The sequence below is a fragment of the Cynocephalus volans genome, chromosome 11 (assembly GCF_027409185.1).
Source record: "Cynocephalus volans isolate mCynVol1 chromosome 11, mCynVol1.pri, whole genome shotgun sequence".
NCBI classification, from domain to species: Eukaryota; Metazoa; Chordata; class Mammalia; order Dermoptera; family Cynocephalidae; genus Cynocephalus; species Cynocephalus volans.
In genome coordinates this window covers 10,920,303-10,940,355 of record NC_084470.1, presented here as the reverse complement: position 1 = coordinate 10,940,355, position 20,053 = coordinate 10,920,303, and the positions used below count along the sequence as shown (strand labels likewise).

Here is a 20,053-nt window from a genome sequence, read left to right as displayed (position 1 = left end):
TCAAGAGCATTTAAGGAATGGTTTCTATTGTAGAACAAAATGGAATTTTCCCTAAGTCACCCATTTGTCCCCTTAAAGCAAGTGGGAATGCATTTTGTCCGGACACCATAAGAAGAAAATCAAACAGATTATTTGTCTTGGACCACTTTTGTCTTTTGAAAAATGCCAGTGAGGAATATGCACATTTCCAGTCTTTGAGGGTGGGGGACCATTAGGCTACGACCTTCCCTGGCTGGAGCCCCTCCAGGCCGGTGGAGCTGGAGCTTCCTTGAGCCCTGGCCCCCGGATGCACTTTCTTGGTCTCCTGCCGAGCAGAGCTGGAGAGATCGATAGCCACGTCTTCCAAGCCATTCACAGGGCTCGCCTTGTCCAAGCCTCTCTGGGGTCCTGCCTGACTCTGGCTAGAACCTTCTTTGAGGTGGTCAGAGCACCAGAGTCCTGCTAACTTGTCTTCACTTCCTGGTTTCTTTATCATCCCCATGGATTTTTTATGCATTCCTTGCAAAAAAGAGAAAGGAAAAAGGAAAATACATATCTTTAAGTTCAGCAATTAAGTAAATTTCTTTCTTCTTGTTCTCTAAATACCATTAGAATTTTTCTTGTTAGTGCATATCTCTGGGCCTACAGGAGAGTCAGGTAGATGATTCCCACCTACAGGGGCTGAACACTGGTGTCTGCCAGCTGGTCACGTCCAGTACAGGTGCTTGGTTAGGAGGACCCAGTGACTTAGTATTTAGCTCACTTTCTCGAACGGCTACAGTCCTGCAGATGCTGGGGTGCTGTCCCCATCCCCCACCTTCTCATGCAATTCCACAGTTCTCTCTAGTCTCTGGTCCTTGAGGGCAGAGTCAAGATTATGTTTGCACTTACTACCAGTCCCCAGCAAAGTGCCTGCTGGGTAGGTGTTCAAAAATTGCTTGCTGAACAATATCCTCCTTCCCAACCTACAAGCCACCATGAGTCCCCTAATCAATCTCCCACCATGCCATCTTGTGACTCTTTCCTCCAAGCTGTGGTCCTGCCCGCTGCCCTCTGACAACAGCAAACAGAGCAATAAGGGTGGTGCCTCCTGGGGATGCCCAGCCCCGAAGTTTAGACCTCACCAGCAGAGACTGTTTCAGCACTGAAAACCTAAGGGACAGAAAAGCTACATAGCAGGTTGTAAATGGCAGAACCAGGACCAGGGACCAGACCTCCTGACTGGAATGTAGGGGGTTAACTGTCTCTAGGTTTCACTGCTCTGCACTGCCCTATTTCCTATTACCATGTACCCTAAATTGTCTGGTTTCTAAAAATTCTAATAGCACTCCACACTTGGGAAACATATATTTTACATAATGCAAGTATGTTCCACTCTTACATCCCAAATACATGCTTACCAATGTAAATAGCCCGATAGCACCTTTCCACACACTGTCTACACAATTCCCATGAAAATAAGGCAATAGTCTAGATTGTCCATGCTTTGTAATTAATCAGAAATCAGATGTGAGATTCTGGGCCTGAATCTGAGTAAATTGCCGTTGCTTTGCCAATGGCTGCCCTAGTGCCCCTGCCTGCATCTCTGGCACGCGCTGGCTGCAGGGCCCTCTTCCTTACCCAGGAGCCAGGGCGCGCAGGAGCCCAGCAGGCCACCCTCGGCCGCGTTGAGCACGGAGTCAGGCAGCGGGATGCAGTGCCGTACCATGGCCCCGTACAGCCCGTACTCGGCCATCAGGCTGCTGCCGCCCCAGCGCTTCTCCCGCTTGCGCCACTTGGCCCTCCGGTTTTGAAACCAGACCTGGTGTGAGGCAGGAAGAGAAGAGAAGGACACGCAGGAAGAGACACAGTAAAGAGGGACGCTTCGAGGAGCTGGTGCAGGGTATCCGAACGGGCAGTTCTCCTCAAGAGTCAACTGTTCACCCCGAAGGAGGGGAGAGTTCCCAGAACCTTGAGGAGCTGTGCCTAGGTCCCCCAAAGCCACAGGGATACAGTGTTGTGGGCATAAAGCCTGACCAGTTTCCAGTGACATTTTCCATAGATTCAGGAATGCAAAAAATGCAAAGTACTTTCCCCACGTGGTGGAAAGAGGCCGACTGTCCTGTCTGTCACTGATGGGAAAGAGTTGGCTGGGGCAATGCCCCTTCTGAGCTTAGGTTGTCAGATTGCTGATTATATTTCTCATGACAAATCACATGTTAACAAAAGAATGTTACGGAATATGGTGCAGTTGTTAAAAAAGAGAGTTAGTGACATATCTTCTGGCAAAACAAAGACCAAAATTCTGTGTGTACATGAGTATATATACGTGTGTGTGCATGAATGTATGTATACATATATGCACATAAGAATTCAAGGCCAGATAGACATGGACACAGATGATGTAGACATAGATATAGATGACAAGGAGACAGCACAAAGTGCAGAAAAGTCACATCAGGCTACTTAAGTTGGTCTCTTTGAGGGTTGGCAGAGGAGAGATAGTCTTTTTTTATATCCATGTATCTTTATATAGTTTCTAGCTGCAGCATACATTATTGTGTAATTTTTAAGAATTATTTAATAATAAATAATAAAAGGGGAAAAGGCATGAGGGTCACAGGGCTATCCTCTCATGGTGCCTTCCACTAAGTGACCTTCAGTTTTCATGTCAAGGGGAAGGTCTTGGGCTCTTTAGAAGTGACTGTGGGTTGGCTCACTGTGTGTGGAGTGACATGTTCTCTGTGGAACCTTTGGGAAGGAGAAAGGGGACCCCAGACACCTGTATTCGGTCCTCGGGTAGCTCGGTTTTCACAGCCAGCATTTCCCGGGCATACACGTCAGGGTAGTGGGCCTCGCTGAATGCCTTCTCCAGCTCTTCCAGCTGGTGAGCAGTGAAAACTGTCCTGCCAGAGCCCAAAACACACACATGGGCACTTGTCCACAGGGACCAGCTGGGCTTCCCAGCCTTAAGGCCCACGTGCCTGCCTCCCCTGCTGTCCACACCCCAAAAGCCACCTCATGATAGCTGGATACCCCACCTCTGAATAATTAGCCTCTGGAAAGCCCAGACATTTGGTTCAAACAAAACAGTTCTTTAACTCTTTCTTAATGAATTCCATCCACTCATTCTCATTTATAGTCCCACAAAATTGTGTCTTTAAAATGCTACAAAGATTGTCCTGCAGCCTCCTGGGAATCGCAGAACTATCTTCCCAAATAGCTGTTGTGCTCTTTCCACTGCCAACCCGGAGGCCACTTGGCCAGCCATAACCCAGGGCCATAAATTCTCAGATGCTGGTCCCATAAACACTGAGGCTGTGCCCGGGGAAAGGTGGTCAGAGACAACACCCTGGTCTTGTACCTGTGCCGCCGCTTCTTCCTCTTGCCCAAGGTCGGGGACACCTTCAGGTCACCTTTGTCTTCAGATGGGCTGTCCTCATCTGTTAGGACAATGAGAAGAGGACTTCACAGGTGAACATATTTTCCCACTTTACTTCTTGGATTTTAATGTGAGGATTGAAGTCATGAACCCACTGGAAATGTGAGTATTTGAAAAATCAAGCTGGCATTCTTAGCACTGGCTAGACTCTAGGCTCTGTGCTGGAATTGTACATGCATCATCTCAATTACTCTTCATAAAATAAAAAAACTCCAAAGTAGCTGCTGTTATTACCCTATTTGTACAGATGATGAAACTGAGGCACAGAGAGATTAAATAACTTGACCATGATCACACAGGTAGTAATTGGTGAAGTTGGGATTCAAATCCCAGATTGTGTGAAGCCAAAGCTACTTGGCCACTAATTGCATTTTCTATCCCCACACAGCTTCCAAACTCATCCTCCTCCCGCTGCCTCCAACCTCCTCATCTATACCAACGTTTTTGAGAGGGAGGGCTGAGGTTTGTGACATCAGAATCCTTGTCAGAACTGCATCCCTGTCCTGATGGACCAGTTCAGAATCTCTGGAGGTGGAGTCCAGGAAACTCTTTCTTAACAAGCTTACCCAGAGGATTCGTTGATGTACTTGAAAAATCTTAAGAATCACTCTAACTGTACTTTATCTTCTTATGTCCATTATAGCAAAAGATTCAGAGGGAAAGGAAAGTTAGAAGACCCAAAATATTGTCAGGTTCATTGTTAAAAAGCATAATTGTCTCAAAATATTTAAAAAATGAATGAATAAAGGCAAATATAATACAATAAACTAGTTTTATTCCTACATCAATTAACTCACCAGAAAACTGTATGCTTGGATTATAACATTCTATATTGTGCTGTCCAACCTGGTAGGCATTAGACACATAACGTTATTGAACACATGAAACGTGTCTAGTCAGTTCGAGACCTGCTGTAAATGTAAAATACTCAGTGGGTTTAGGAGACTCAGTACCCACCCAAAGTAAAATATTTTTATATTGATTACACGCAAAATGATAATATTTGCATGTATTGGATTCAAATATAGTATCTAAAATAATTTCACCCGTTTTTTCTTCCTTTTTAATGTGACTGTGAGAAATGTTCATCAAACACCAGTCACATGATATTTTTATTGGACAGCTCTGCTCTACGTCTTCCAGAAATACCCACACAGGGTAGGATTTAGTTGCATTTGCCTTCATTTTATCAGTGTTCGTGGAAGAAAGAACCCATCCCATGAAGGTGGGTTTTGCATTTTTAGTGAAACAACTAATAGGAGGTTTCATTTTCTCTCACATCAAGTCCCATGAAATAAAGTCCTTTTAAAGCGGAGTGAAAGCTCCCCTGCCTGCTGATCTGGTACGCTTGCTTTTATCACCAGTGAGACCCACTGTACTCTTTTTGCCTTGGCTGCCTGGAGGCTCAGCTCTACGTTCTACAACATAGTTTCTCTAGGTCCATTTTTCTTGTGTAATTTTCCCTTTCTTCCCCCACAACCCAAACCCTTCAGTTTCTTGGCCCTTGTCCCCTACAGAATGTCATTGCTTCCTTCTCTTTCCCCACAATCCACCTCGACTTCTTTGAGGAAATGGGTGGGATCCGAACAAAACGCTGAGCCTAACTACAATGGAATGGGCAAGGTTGCTTCCTTTCTCACGTGCGGGGGCTGGGAGGACGCGGAGGCGCGAGCAGAAGAGCGCGGTACCCGGGAGTCCCTTTTCAGCACCTCGAGAGGCGGACAGTTCCAGGGCTTCGCGGCCCCGCGCTCTAAAGGCCGCGTCAATCATTCAATCCGTTCTGCAAACCTTCGCGCGCCCGCGGGGTACCGGTTTCTGTGCTGCTGGTGAACAAGACAGGCCCCGGCCTTCCCAACTCACGCCGTCCCCAGAGGCCGGGACACGCGCCGGTCACTGGGGAAAAGGCCCTAGGGAGACAGCTGCTGGGACGCCGAGACCCACAGGGTCTCATCAGAGGGTTGGATGAGGACCCGGGTCGTGGTCCCCGCAGCGCCGGGGAACCGGATCCCGGAGGAGAGACAGGGATTTGGGACCCAGCAGGGGCAGGCTGCGCGGCGGCGCGAGTACACCTCTCCCGACCCGGCCTCACTCTGGGGTCCCGGCTTCCCTTCCATCTGAGATGCTGGGGACGGGGACGCAGTGGGGCGATGGGTGTTAGCGCTGCGCGGTTCGAGGCTGCGGCGATCGGGGGCAGGAGCGGGAAGCCCGAGCCTGATTACCGGACGCGGAGACGCTCTCGCTGCGCTTCTGGCGGCCCAGCGCGGGCGGCGAGCGTCCTGGGGCCTGCGGGGCAGCGGCCTTAGAGCCCCCGGGCGGCAGGAACGGGACGTCGGCTAGGAGCAGGCAGGGCGCCCGAGCGGCCGCGGGTGGCTGTGCGCCGAAGCCGTACAGGAGGCTGAGCCCCAGCGGCAGGGCCCCGCGCGCCACGCAGGGGCCGCCCAGCCCCGGAGCCGGGCACGGTGCGGCCGCTGGGCCCTCGCAGCCCGATCCCGGCCCCGGGCGGGCGGGCGCCGGCAGCTCGGCTTCCAAGCCCAGCAGGTCCGTGATGGCGAAGCCCCGGGGCCGCGAGCCCGTGGGGGAACTGCCGGGCGCCAGCGTCTGGCTCCTGGCGCGCCCGTCGGAAAGCGCGTCTCGCCCAGTCATGGTTTCTCAGGCAGCGAGGCGCGACCCTCTCTGGGTCACCTTTGCGGAGGGAGCCCAGTTCAGAGGACGCTTTATACAGCCGGGCTGCCCGTCGGGCCACCGAAGGCCTGGAGGACTCCAATCAGCGGGGCGCGGGCGCGTCACCGTTCCGGACCCAGCGAGATGGGGACGCCACCGGTTCCCCTCCCCTCGGTCGCCGCCCTCCCATCTGCAGTCCCCTCAATCACCTCCTCTCTTGTCGCCAGCTGTCCCCTGGCCCACCCCACCCCCATTCCCGGGCGGGAGCGTCGGAAAGAAGGGAGGGGACGAAGACTCCGCTGTCCCCTGTCCCTCTACCAGCCGCAGGTTTCACGTCCTGGTGCGGTCTCCTTCCTTTCTGGCTACCCGGGTGAAGGCCGCACTACCGGCCGCCCCAATCGCCCGTTAAGACCCAGGGCCTAGTTCTCAGCCGCTGTCACCAATGCGACGCCCCGGCCGGCCCCCCAACGCCGCCGCCGGAGCCGAGAAGGTCCTCCTCCGAGAAGGCCTTCCCTGGAAACCCCCGAGGGCAAGGCGTGAGCAACGTTTATTTAAACCAAAGCCCCGTTACCCGCAGCCACATCCACCCCCGTCCCCAGCACTCTTTGTCTGGGCCGTCGGGGGTCAGCAAAGCCACAGGAGCTGGGGGGAGGGGAGAAGTAGAAGCAGGAGGTACCGAGCCGGCCACGATGACGGAGCCGGGCACCAGGCTCGGCGGACAAAGCACAGGAGGCCCAGCGAGACCAGAGTTCAAGATCGACAACGATTTAAAAAAATTTTTTTTCTTTTTAGTGTGAGTATGCACCAGTACGTTACCCAGCAACCCCAAACTGGGGAAATGTGGAGTAAATTAGAATAAAATAGGGCCGAGCCCGTGCGCACTCGGGAGAGTGCGGCGCTGGGAGCGCAGCGAGGCTCCCGCCGCGGGTTCGGATCCTATATAGGGATGGCCGGTGCGCGCACTGGCTGAGCGCCGGTCACGAAAAAGACAAAAAAAAAAAAAAATAGAGTCTGTCTGCCGGGACGCACCCCTCTTCTGGGGCTAACGAATTATTGTCCAATTTTATGATTATTCAAAGAAAGCCTGACTTTCACGTGAAACTCTCACAGGTGCTAAAGTTGGCGCCGCGGCACGTGGGTCACGCGCGCGGGACTCACGTCTTGAGCCCGCCCCGACCCTCAGCGCTCGGAGTCCTTCCGGGTCACAGAACCCCGGAGGCAGGATCCCCTTTGTCCCACGCCGGGGGGGCCCCCCAGTCCCAGGTCGCCCGTCAGGGCCGGGGCGGCTCCCGGCGTCGCGCAGGGACTCGGCGCCGCTCCCGGAGCGCAAGTCCGCGCCGGAGCCCGAGCCCCGCACGGCGGGCGTCCCGTTCTCTGCGCGCCCGGGTGGGGCCTCGGCTGAACGTGCAGAGTCAACAAGGGGCTTCCGATAAGGATAATTACGAGAGGCTGCGCATTAACTTTCCATTATTAAAGCAAGACCCAAATCTCCCCTCACAAGCTGTTCCCGGGATTAGCAAAACAAGAACTTTCCTTTGGGATAATTGTCTTTTGAATCCCTCCGGGTAGGGGGCAGCTTTAAACGCCGGCGTCGTTTCAGGCTCCGCCAGGAATCCCCCCGCGCCCCCCAAATCCATGTCTGGGATGAGGGGAAGGCGTTGGGGATACAGGACCCAGCCGAGGGGCTCCAGGTCTTCGCCCAGCAGCCGAGTTGTTTGTAAATCCAAATTTGGGGTCGCAGTTAAGGGACAGAGCCACGATTCCACACGTTTTGTAGCCAGCGACGAGGGCAGGCCGGGGGGACAGTCAGCTCTAAGGGGACCCACCCGGGCCGCTCGCGAGGGCAGGGTCTGAGAGGCTCGGGCTGGCTCGGGCACGGTGCCCGCAGCCGCGGAGGCTGCCCCGACTGGGCCAGGTCTCGGAGTCCCCCTCCCCTAGCTTCTGCCCGAGGAGGCGGAAGATCACCGGAGACGACAGACGCCAAGTAGATGGCCGGGGATCCAAATGTACCAAAAGGCCCGGCGGGGGACTCCCCAGCTCGGCCACTCCGCACAGTGACCGCGGTGCGCGCCAGGAGCACACCTGTTTCCAGGTTGTTAGGAACGATCTGACCAAACCCATTTTGCAGGTGAGAGAAGCTGAGACGTATTAACCCGGTCACAGGGGACTCGGAGAGAGAAACGGGGAAAGCGAAGCAGATCGAGGGGCCCGAGAAAAGGAGCCCAGGCTGGGACTCGAGGGGGACTCAGAGAAGAGGTGGAGCCCTACGGGGGTCCTGCAATTACTGGGCGCTGCCAGGGGCCCGCAGGACTGTCAGGGGCAGGTGCATCCTGGGGCCCCCTCCCCTTCGCAGCGTGGCGGTGGCTGGAGCGCCGTGCGGGCGGGCACTGTCACTGCCCCCTCTCCACCGAGAAACGCCCCCTCCCACGCGCCCCACGACCCCGCGCCCCCAGCCCCACTCCCAGCTGCTGCGGGGGATGCAAGGTCCCCTCGAGCACCCTGGGTGGCAGGGACGGGCTCAGAGCTCCAGCGCCAAGGGATGCGCCTCTCTCTCGTCGTTTAAGAGCCCGGGGCCAGAGAAAGCCGGTGTGCTCCGAGCCCACCCACACTCCGCGTGTCCTCCGGCAGGTGCCGAGTCCACGCGGGCACCCGCTTCCCGCCGGCCTGCAGGGTGGGCTCCCCCCAGCCTCGTCCCGCCTCCTCCCAGCAGCGCAGATCTGCGGCCAGAGGCGTGGCCCCCGCGAGCCGCCCCACCCTGGGCTGCCCCGGTGCGTCTTTTTGGACTCTAAATCCGTTAAGGGGTCCGGATGTGCCTTCAGCAGCCGGGATCATCCGGGATTTAACTAACCAGTAAAGGTTCCTCCGCTCATTATTTTCCAGGAAAGGTTCCCAGCCCCTCTCTGTCGCCTACCAGGAATCTGCCTTCCATTTTCCCCGGCCCTGCGCTCCTCCAGGCTCACCCAGGCTCACCCAGCCGGGGCACCTCCCGGCTCTTGGCTGAGCCACAGGCTGAGACTGGACCTGTTGTAGGTGGCTCAACACAGCGCCTCTTCAGCCTTTCAGAGCCACCGCTGAGCAGGCCGGTGGTATAAAGCACTCAGATACAACAGGAGTGGGAGTCGCAGTGTGGGTAAAATGTGCCACCGGTGAATGTGGGCACCAACGAACCCCAGGGCTCCGCTCCCCTTCTGATCTTCCTCCCGCCTCCTTGGCTGCTCCCTCTCTGTTTGTGCCCACCACCCTGCCTGCACACCTGCCCAGCCTCCAGTGCCCACCCCTGCACATATTTGCCTGGGGACTCTATCTGGTCTCCAGAGTCCACTTTGCCCACTCGCCAGAGGTGCCAAGAATTAACATGCCCCTGACAAGTCCTGGATCAAAGATAGACAGGAGTTAGATCATAAGCACCCCACCCCGCAACACACAAACACACCCGGGATAGAATAACTTGTCCTAGGATGCTTGACTCAAAGTCTACCTAGGCACTTCTCTCTTGCTCACGTGGGAGACCATGGCGCAATCACCATCTCCCTGCCAAGAACTCCCAAGTCTCTCCTCAGCCTGGTACACCTGCTCCTAAAGCCCAGGCCTGATCTCCCATGCCCCCTGGACATCTGTCCCGGAGTTTCCCAGGAGCACTGAAACACAGCCCACCCAGAGCCAAACTCAGCATCTTCCCTTCAAGATTGCACCTCCTGTTCCTCTTTACCTCCACCCTAGGAGCCCAGACAGAAGCCCGAGGGTCCTGAACCCCTCACTCTCCCCACCAGGCTCACCCCAATTACTGAAAGTAATAATGATAGTTGGCTGCTTACTATGGGCAGCTATTATTATAAACACCTTATCAAAATGTTTTCATCTTGACTATAACTCTATGGGTAGATAATATTATTGCCCACATCTTTCAGATGAGGAAACAAAGATGTAGAGTGGTCAAATAATTACACAAATTGCCCAAGTTCACCCCTCTACCAAGTGGCAGAGCCAGGATTTGAACCCAAACAGAGTGAGCCTACAGCCTGACGCTGGCCTCCAGCCAGCCTGCATCCCCCTTCAAGTCCTCTCAAAGCAGGCGTCCTCTCTCCCCATCCATTGCCACACCTCGGGTCAGGCCAATCTCTTGAGAACGTGCTGGCGTGGACTTTACTTTTTAGTCTAGGACTACTCAGTATGCAAACAAGTTTTGGAGGACCCTAAAGGGTGTCCCCTACAAAAAAAAAAATGGGGTAAATGTTTTCTTTTCCCACTCATTGGCAATTCAAAGTTCTTGCCTGGACCAGGACCCAAGGTCCGAGGGTGAGGGAGTGATTTTCTCAGCATTCGTGAGTGTCCAGGCTACTCTGCACACCCTGGCACCCTGGCTGCTGTTCCCTGGCATGATTTGGCCTGGTTCACAGATGCCTGGCCCTTCATTTCCAGTCTTCCATCAGTCTGAGGGGAAAAGAATGATGCCACCCAGTAAACTTCTTTCCTGCATAAATTGGCTGGACGTGGTTTCTATGATTTGCATCCAAGAACCTTGTCTGTGGCACAGGGCTCCATCCTCTGGTGTCTCCTCCCACCTTCTTCACGCCCCTCCCCTCCCCTCACCACTCTGATCTTTATTCCACAGCCACAGTGATCCTCCCTGGAGCACAGCTCAACTGCTCCCTTCTGCAAATTCCTCAACAGCTTCTCATTGCCACCCAGGCAATGTCAACTCCTAACTCTTTCCTTGCTAGTGATGGAGAAGAGGTTGTATCACATGCCTGGCTCATCAGTGGACAATGAGCTACTGAGAGTCAATGATCTGTATGTTATAGAACTGACCTGAGTCTGCTGGGATCAGGGATTATTGGTCCACTTGCCATCCCACAAGAGCACCAGCCTGAATTCTCTTCCTTGGCTGAATGTTCTGGCTACTATTTCAGCATAACAAATTATCCCCAAACTTAGCCATTTAAAACAAACCATTTTATTTGGGTCACGGTTTTGTGGGTCAGAAATTTGGGGAGAGCTGAGCTGGGCCATTCTCACTTGAAGCCCTCCTGTGGTTGCTTTCTGGGACTCACCTGGGGTGCTTGGTCACATGGCCACAGCTGACAGGCCTCTGGGGGTGTCAGGGGAGCTGAGCCTCCTAAGAGAACTGGCAGAAGCTGCATGGCCTGTGCTGACCCCACCTCGGAAGTTCCAGCATCACCTCCATCATGCTCGACCTGCTGGGCCACATGATGACTTTTTGGGGGGATCCCACGCACTTTTGCCTTCCTGGGCCCCTTCTTTCATAAAAAGTATTAAATATTTATCAAAATACTAAATATTAAATATTTATTAAATATTAAATATGTTCATTAAAAATATTTAAAATGCTTATAAAGGCAAATATAATCCAGCCTGGATTCATTGCTATATATTTATTATCTTATTCTTCTTTCTTTCTGATTTGAAGGTAAATTAAAATATTCTTGGGCCATACTGTTCACTGTGTCTAATGGATAAGCTGGTCCTGTTGATTGGTCTCAGCAGTCATAAGCTCACCCAGATTCAAGGACAGGACACAGACCCCACCTCTTGTATTACAGCCACCACACAGCCCGTGCAGGGCCAGGCGCTGAGCAGCGGTCACCCACCCATCGAAGCCCAGCCTAAGTGTCTCCTCACTGCGGGTCCTTCCCAGACCTCCTGCCCAGCTGGGAGGGCCTCTTCTGAGCTCTCGCAGCACTTGATACTCCTTATGCCATCTCTTCTTGCTCCTCAGTTCTTTTGAATGTGCCCTCATCCCCCGTCTGGCTTCAGGAGCCCAGAACCAAGTCCTCCTCCTCATCACATCCCCCGCAAAAATGCTCTTTACCTTCCAAGACAGTGTGTTCCCCACGTGGCTTCTGGAAGAGCCTCCTTACCACGTATCGGTGGTTCTCACAGACCAGTAGCATCAGCATCACCCGGGAACTGGCTGGAACAACAGACTCTTGGACCCTGCCCAGACCAACCGAGCCAGGAGTGCTGGGGGAGGCAGCCAGCAAGCTGCATGTCTCCAAGCCCCTGGGGACTCTCCTGTCGCTCGAGTTGGAGAGCCATGGTCTTCTATTAGCGCTTCCCAAACCACGTGTCCTCATTTGTTTAAGAATTATGTTCTGGGCACAGAAACACCCTATTCCCAAGAACTCTGGGGGACTATGAGGGATGCTCACGGTCAGCACTAGGAAAACGGTCCGCAGCCAGACACCAGCTTAGGGAGCGGAGCCCCAGGGAGAAATAACAGAGAGATTTTATTTCAAAATGTTACATATCAAAAAATGTATTAGTGACAAAACTAACAGCCGCTGTCAGCGGGGCCTTCATGCTGTGGCAGGCATGGTGCTCCACACGCATCAGTTCATGTAAGAATTGTGACAACTCAGTTGAGGGGGTCCTATTGTCCCCATCATGTGGATGTGGAAACTGAGGTACAGAGCCATAGCTAACCCAACAGGGAGCAGAGAGGGCAGGACCCAAGCGCTGACTGTCAGGCTTGAAGCAGCAAAGTCGCTGTGGGAAAACGACCCTGTTGGGGAGTTTCTTGCACTTGTCTGTGGCTTAGTGTGGTTTTTGTTCTTAACTTCTAAGTGCTTGGGGCCTACAGTGGTCTTACTCTTGCACTGCCCCCATTGCCGTCAGTCAGTGGTATTGTGGGCTTTGAGGCAGATTTCTGTGAGAGCTCATGTGCCCCATGGTTGGGCTTTTTGGGTCCTGAGATAATAGGGAAATCCTGGGTAGGAACCCTTTGACTCCAGAGAATGTCTTTTCCTCCGTCCTTTTCCAGCCTCATAGCTGCTCCCAGCTTCTTTCCTCTCCATTGCTCTCCTCAGCTCCTCCTCATCCCAGCGCACTGAGAAGAGCCCACGACCACCTCCTCGTGAAGTCGCACCTGGAAGTCAGAGGAGCCCCAGGGCTGAGAAAGTCGTGAGACCACAGAAAGCTCTGCATGCTCCTCCCCACCCCGGTGAAGGGCAAGGCGCCAGCAAACAGAAGCAGGTGCGTTGCTTGGGCTCAGAGGGGTAAGGGGGGATGACTCGGGCCATGCCGACCAGAGGGTCATGCCTGAGCATGGGAGGGGGCCCCATGTTCATGAATAGGAAGACTCAATATTTAAGATGTCAATTATTCCTAACAATCCGTAGAATCAAAACCATCCCAGTGAAAATCCCAGAAAATTACTCTGTGGATCTTATCTTAAAAACTAACTCTAATGTTTATAATAGAAAGGCAAAAGTCTTAGAACAGCCAGTGCAATACTGAAAAAGAGCAAAGCTGAGAGGACTGACAGTACCTGACTTGGAGACGTACCAGAAAGCTACATATCCATGAAAGAGTAGACACACACATCAATGGAACAAAACAGAGATCCCAGAAACAGACCTACACAAGTATAGTCAACTCATCTTGACAAAGGCACAAGACAACTCACTGGAGATAGGATAAGTTTTTTAATAAATGGTGCTGGAGTAATTGGACATCATGGTCAGAAAAAAAAATGAGTCTAGACACAGACCTTACACCTTACCCAAAAGTTAACTCAAGTTGTATCATAGACCTAAATGTAAAACACAAGGCAATAAGACCACTAGAAGATAACACAGGAGAAAATCTAGATGGCCTTGGGTTTAGTGATGAGTTTTAGATATAACACCGAAAGCACAATCCATGAAAGAAATAATTGATAAGTTGCACTTTATTAAAAACATTGCTCTATGAAAGACACTGTTAAGATAATTAAAAGACAAGCCATGGACTAGGAGAAAATATTTGCAAAACACATTTGTTAAAGGATGTGTGTATAGTATTTAGAAAGAATTCTTAAAACTCAACAATAAGAAAACAAGCAACCCAATTTTTAACTAGGCAAAAGATCAAAACAGACACCTCACCAATGGAGATATACAGATAGCAAATAATTATTTGCAGTGATGCCCAATATCATACATCATTAAAGAACCTGCAAATTAAAACAGCAATGAGATACCACTACACACCTGGTAGAATGACTAAAATCTAAAACATCGACAGCACCAAGTGCTGACTAGGACGTGGAGCAGCGGGAACTCTCACACATCACTGGTGAGAATATAAAATGGTACAGACACTTTGGAAGACAGCTTGGCAGTTTATCACAAAGTTAAATATAATCTTACAATACGATCCAGCAATTGCACTCCTTGGTATTTATCAAATTGACTTGATAATTTATGTCCTCACAAAAACCTGCAAATGAATTTTTATAGCAGCTTTTTATAACAGCAAAGAACTGGAAGCAATCAAGATGGTCCTTCAATTGGTAAATATGTGAATAAACTGTGTTACATCCAGACAATGCAATATTATTCAGTGATTAAAAAGAAATGAGCTATAAAAGCCACGAGAAAACATGAAGGAACCTCAAATGCATATTACTAAGTGGGGGCGACAAAAAAAACAGTGTGACAAGCCTACATACTGTATGATTCCAAGTCTATGACATTCTGGAAAAGGCAAAACTATGGAGACAGTAAAAATATCAGTGGCTGCCAGGAATTTGGGGGAGGCAGGGAGGGATGACTAGACAGAAGATTTTTTAGGGCAGCGAAACTATTGTGTATACTTTAATGGCGGATACATGTCGTTACACATTTTTCCGAACCCGTAGAATGTGCAACACAAACAACCCTAATGTAAACTGTGCGCTTTAGCTAATAGTAAATGTACCAATATTGGTGCATCAGTTATAGCAAATGTACCACACTGATGCAAGACGTTAATAATAGGGGAAACTGTGGAGGAGGAGGGATGTGTGTGGAAACTGTACTTTCTGCTCAAGTTTTAAAAATAAGGAAAAGTTATTAAGTCTGGTTAGTAAAGCTGAAAAGGCCCACACAAAAAAAGAGCCTGCTCCCAGCTCTTCTTACCACCCCGGTTTTCACCTTTCTTTTTGGACCCTGGAAATTCCCCTTAAATGTTGAGAGAGAAGCTACCACTTTATTATTTTTTTTAAACGATTTTATAACTTTCATTAAAAAAAATTGCTGTGACTTTAAAAGGACGTTTGTTACACGGTGTTTCATTCAGAATTTTTAGGGAAGGTTTGCAGTTTTATCCTTAAACATGAAAATCAAATACTCTTCTCAGGCACAAATGGGGCCAGGAGGGCATTGGTCCTGTGGACCGTCTGGGGCCGTGGGTGTCAGCGAGAGACCACCTGCCTGAGGATGCAGCAGGCTCGAGAGGACAAGCGTTTCCCTGCAGAGGTCAGCAGGGGAGCGGGGCGCCCGGAGGCTCCGCTGGACTTGCCGCTGCTGGCGTGAGAGCGTCTGCGAGGGAAGATGCAGCCAGAGAGAAGCCGGAGCCCGGAGCAGCCCCACCGCCCGCTGTCCTGGCTCCCGCCACCATGCCCCGGCCCCCAGTGTCCCCCGAAACTCTTGATCCCTGCTCTAGGGGTGGCTGGAAGGGCGTGCGGACACGCAGACCCCTCAGCCAGGCCACCCCCTGCTCTGTCTGCAGCCCCATCCTGGGCGGTCTCCTCCCGGGGGGTAGGACGGAGGCTCAGGGGGCTCTGCACCTCCCGCAGTCACACAGTGGGACTGTCCCGGCTGTCTGTGTCCCTCCTGAGGCTGTGCTGGCTCCATTGCACTTGTCTGCTCCCGTCTCCCCATCTGAGACTCAGTCATCGCTGGGCTGCGTTCTGAGTCCCGACAGTGGAAACTCAGAATTCACCTACAGTTGTCCCCCACGTCACCGGTCTCACTTTCTGAGGTTTCAGTGACCCGCTGTCAAGGGAGGTTCAAAAATACTAAATGGAAAATGTCAGAAATAAACAATTTATAAGTTTTAGATGGCTTGTCATTTTGAGTAGCAAGATGAAATCTGGCACCATATTGCTCCTTCCCACTGGGATGTGAATTTTCCCTTTGTCCAGAGCATTCACACCGGCTATGCTGCTGCCAGTGCGTGGCTAAGAAGCCCTGGAGGTATGGCAAAGCCTGGATGCAAGTAACACTTATTTTACTTAATAATGGCCCCAAAGCACAAGAGTAGTGATGCCGGCATATTCTTATAATTCTTCTATTTTATTATTAGTTATTGTTGTTAATCTCTTGCTATGCCTTATTGATAAATTAAACTTTGTCATAAGTATGTGTGTGTAGGGAAAACGTAGTGTATGTAGGTGTTATCCACAGTTTCAGGCATCCCCTGGGGGTCTTGGAATGTATCCCCACAGACAAAGGGAAGACTACTGCATTGTTGCTGTTTTAATCCACTATGATTTACAGTGGCTTTTTATGTGGCAATTGATCACTGAAATAGTTGACAATTAATTTTTCTTCATCAAAAGTATGAATAGTTGCAAAAAATATTTATAGCATACTGTTTCTGGCAGCTTTGAACAAAAACTGATATATTAGTTTTTCATGCCATCTTAAAGTGCCTTAAAAATAAAATGCATGACAGATGGAAAGAGAGGCAAATATATATATATATACACACACACACACAGGAATTGACTTTTGGTTACGCTTCTGACAGATTTAGCACAGCCTTTCCACATCTGAGAGGGAGGAATTAATTCTACTTAAATGAAGCCGGTTTTCTCAAATTCAGGGAATTGATTCCTAGATTATGTTTTAGCAAGATGTTTATCCTGCACATGTATACAGTATATGTTCTGCTAGTAGGAGTGCACTTTAATCCAGGCTTACAGCATGGATGTTAATGACTGCTGTTAAGTGTGTTATTTACCACACATTCCACAATGTGCTCCCCCAGAGGAAAAGAGCAGAGAGATGGTTATTGAGTGACAGCAGGAGGCTTGTGCCCAAATTAAATTTTTAAAAATATATTTTATATTTTATAGATTTCCAGTACCCTTTTTGCAAAAGTCAATGAAAACATTTCTCCTATTAGTCTAAATGAATGTTTAAAATATATATAAGATAGGAACTTATTTCCAACACACATTTTCTTTTTTTTTTTAAAGATGACTGGTAAGGGAATCCTAACCCTTGACTTCGTGTTGTCATCACGACGTTCTCCCAAGTGAGCTGACCAGCCATCGCTATATAGGGATCCGAACCCATGTCCCTGGTGTCATCAGCACCACACTCTCCCAAGTGAGCCACAGGCCAGTCCCCAACATGCATATTCTTTTCACATGCAGAAGTAAAGGAGAAATTTTTCACCTCTTTTGACCTGACACCAAAATGTGCTGCAGATGCCCAGGCTGCGCCCTCAGCAAGCTCGCTCCCGCCCGCCACTGAGAAGGCCGGGCAGAAGAACTGGCATGCTTCTCAGCAGACTAGTAGTTCCCAGGATGGTTGCTGTGAGTGTTCAGTGTTCCAGCTCTAAGGAATTGCCATCGTAGGAGCAACGCCTGCCCAGATGCCTTGTACTGGTTGGCGTTGCCATCCCCTTGCTGCTGTGAGTGGGTGGCTGCGGGCTCATGGGACATCCTTCCCTGTAGAACTGTGGGGCTGGCAGAGCCACCGGGCTCCAAAATGCCTGGAGGCCCCAGCTCTCCCCTCAGCTGACTGAACATTGCTTCCAGCGAGCGCTTCCTCAAGCCCAGGTCCTGGCTCAGCTCCTTCCCCTGCCACATCCAGCCTCGCTCACTCTCAGGAAACCACAGGCCCCAAGTCCTCGCCTCAGGCTCTGCTTCCAGGAAGCCACCCAAGCCAAGTGGCTGCCAAAGGATGAACCTCCATGACTGTGACTTGTGGATCTGTTCGTTAAAACAGGTGAATTTTACTGCTTTTCGATCACACCACAATAAACCTGCCTTAAAAAAAAAAAAAAAAAGTGAAGCTTCGTGGAAAAATGGTGCTGTTACTAAGAGGAAAGACCTCTGTTTGTAACATGTTAACCAGGGGAAACTTTGGAAAAGGAAAGGGAAGTGTGGCCAGGATTCCTTCCCTGCACTTGATGTGTTCTCCTGGCCCGCAGCGTGTCGCAGGTGGGGAGCCAGGGCTGAGCAGTGGGCCATTCCAGGGTGTCCCAGGTGCTGACTGAGGGGCGAGTACTGATTAAAGTCTCCTTCTTGGGACAAAAAGAGGAAGCAAGAGACAGGGAAGGGAAGAGCAGCGGCAGGAAAAGGGTGACCCAGGCCGTGACCGCGGGGCTGCGGTTTCTGTCGCCTCGGGCTCACGGGGCCGGCGTGAGATTATTTGGGATCTGACTTGGGTTTTCTCTTGTTTGTTTTATTTTCACTTACCAGCTGCGTGTTAATAGAAAGACCCCCTCACTGAAGGATTTGCCTGGGATTTCTATAATAAAATAGAAGGATTTGCAACAAATGCTGGAAGAACCCTCTGCAAAAGTGGTATTTTTCAAGTGATTATGAAGCTCAGAACATATTGTCATCCTGGGGCTGCAAGGCCAGCTCCTCACTGAGCAGTGGTGACAGATGTCCTCTGTTAATGTCCAGTGATTAAATGTCACTGCAGAGGCCCTCCTTGGCCACACAACCTGTTCCTTTCTCTCTGCGGCCTGGGTGTTCCTGCTCCCCACGAAGCCCACGTTTCCTGCCCATTGTGGGCCTTCTCCAGGGAGGAGCTCCCATGCCAGCCACAGCCTGGCTGCACCCGTTGGCCTGTCCTCACCCCGTCCCGGAGGGTGCCGGGGACAAACGGTACCACTACTGCCAACTGATAGTAGAAGTCATCATAGACACACCCTCAGGTGAGGGTGGCTATGGGAGAAAAGCAACAAGGGAAAAAAGTTCATAAAGATGTTGACACCATAGTCCTCTCCTGGGTTTATCCCAAGAACTAATTTAACAGAAACAAAGAGCTCTTTTTAGGTGGAGATTCCTGAGGCACTTGCTGTAATAGCAAGAAACTGAAAACAACTTGAAAGTATTTGTATGAGTGGATAAATAAATGATGGCAGGTTTACCTGCTCGGTTCTGATGAGATCATCACAGCAAGAATTATGGGACATGTGGTTAAATGTGGAGAACCAAGCAGCAGTTTTTGTTTTCATTGCTTCTTCAAATCAGGCCAAAGTAAAAGTAGAAGGGAAAAACGCATAAATCCACAAAGACAAAGAAAATGGAAGAAGAGAAAACGGAATGAAAATAGTAGGCAGGGAAGGTTAACAGAAATTCAGAAGGCAGTCAACTCAGGGGCAGAGCAGCAAAGGCCAGGCACCTGCAGAGGGGACACCAGTGAAATGAGCACCACTGTGCGCCACGGCAAGTCAGGCCAGGAACTGGACAGCCCGCGTGCTGGGGCCGGGGGTGAGGTCCAGGGTTGAAGGGGGAAGTCTGGGGAGGAGCAAGCAGGTGCTGCAAGCTCACCCTTCCCACCTCAGGACTGCTCCTCCCAGCCCTCTGGGGCTGGGCTTTCTCTCTGCAGAAATTGACCCAGAAACATTCCCAAGGTGGAGATATCGAGCACAGTAGGGCAGGGCTGATGCACCAGAGAGAAAGTGATGACTGTGAGAAAAACTATGAGACCTCCCAGGCTCAGTTTGCTAGCGTGGTGCCTAATCACCTGCAGGGAAGCCCACCAGCCAACAATCACCCCACCACACACTCACACACGCACATGCACACTCTCACACACACTCTCACACCCCCACCACACTCACACGCTCACACTCACACCTCCAGCACACTCATACACACGTTCACATGCACACACTCTCTATTGCACTCACACAGGTGCACAGGCTTAGACACACACTCATACACTCACACACACACTCACACATACATGCACAGTTTTGTGTACACTCACACATGCACAGTTTCATGTACACTCATTCATACATGCACACTCACACTTTCACACATTCACACACCCATCACATTCACACATATGCTCACACATGTACACATTCACACACACACTCACACACGCACTCTCACACACATACCCCATCACACTCATACGCACATGCATCTCTTACATGCACACATTCTCACATACTCTCATACATAAACACACACTCATATACACTCTTACACACACATGCTCACACAGGTGCACACGTGTACACATTCAC

At 50.9% G+C, this 20,053-nt stretch overlaps 1 protein-coding gene across 1 annotated transcript; it reads right to left on the bottom strand.

Moving 5' to 3' along the window:
- Positions 1-211: 211 nt before the first annotated feature.
- Positions 212-6,043, bottom strand: VSX1 (visual system homeobox 1). The gene is made up of 5 exons (XM_063113348.1): positions 5,620-6,043; positions 3,323-3,401; positions 2,741-2,864; positions 1,600-1,780; positions 212-498 (listed from the first exon to the last, which is right to left on the bottom strand). Exons 1-5 carry the CDS (start codon positions 6,041-6,043, stop codon positions 212-214), a joined length of 1,095 nt encoding a protein of 364 aa, XP_062969418.1.
- Positions 6,044-20,053: the final 14,010 nt, after the last annotated feature.

What these genes read in the sequence shown, in the direction of transcription:
- VSX1 (XM_063113348.1), bottom strand. Translation starts at nt 6,043, where the DNA reads ATGACTGGGCGAGACGCGCTTTCCGACGGGCGCGCCAGGAGCCAGACG. An exon ending in CGAGAGCGTCTCCGCGTCCG is followed by an intron (nt 3,402 to 5,619) that starts GTAATCAGGCTC and finishes TTGTCCTAACAG; the next exon opens with ATGAGGACAGCCCATCTGAA. An exon ending in TACCCGAGGACCGAATACAG is followed by an intron (nt 1,781 to 2,740) that starts GTGTCTGGGGTC and finishes GCCTCACACCAG; the next exon opens with GTCTGGTTTCAAAACCGGAG.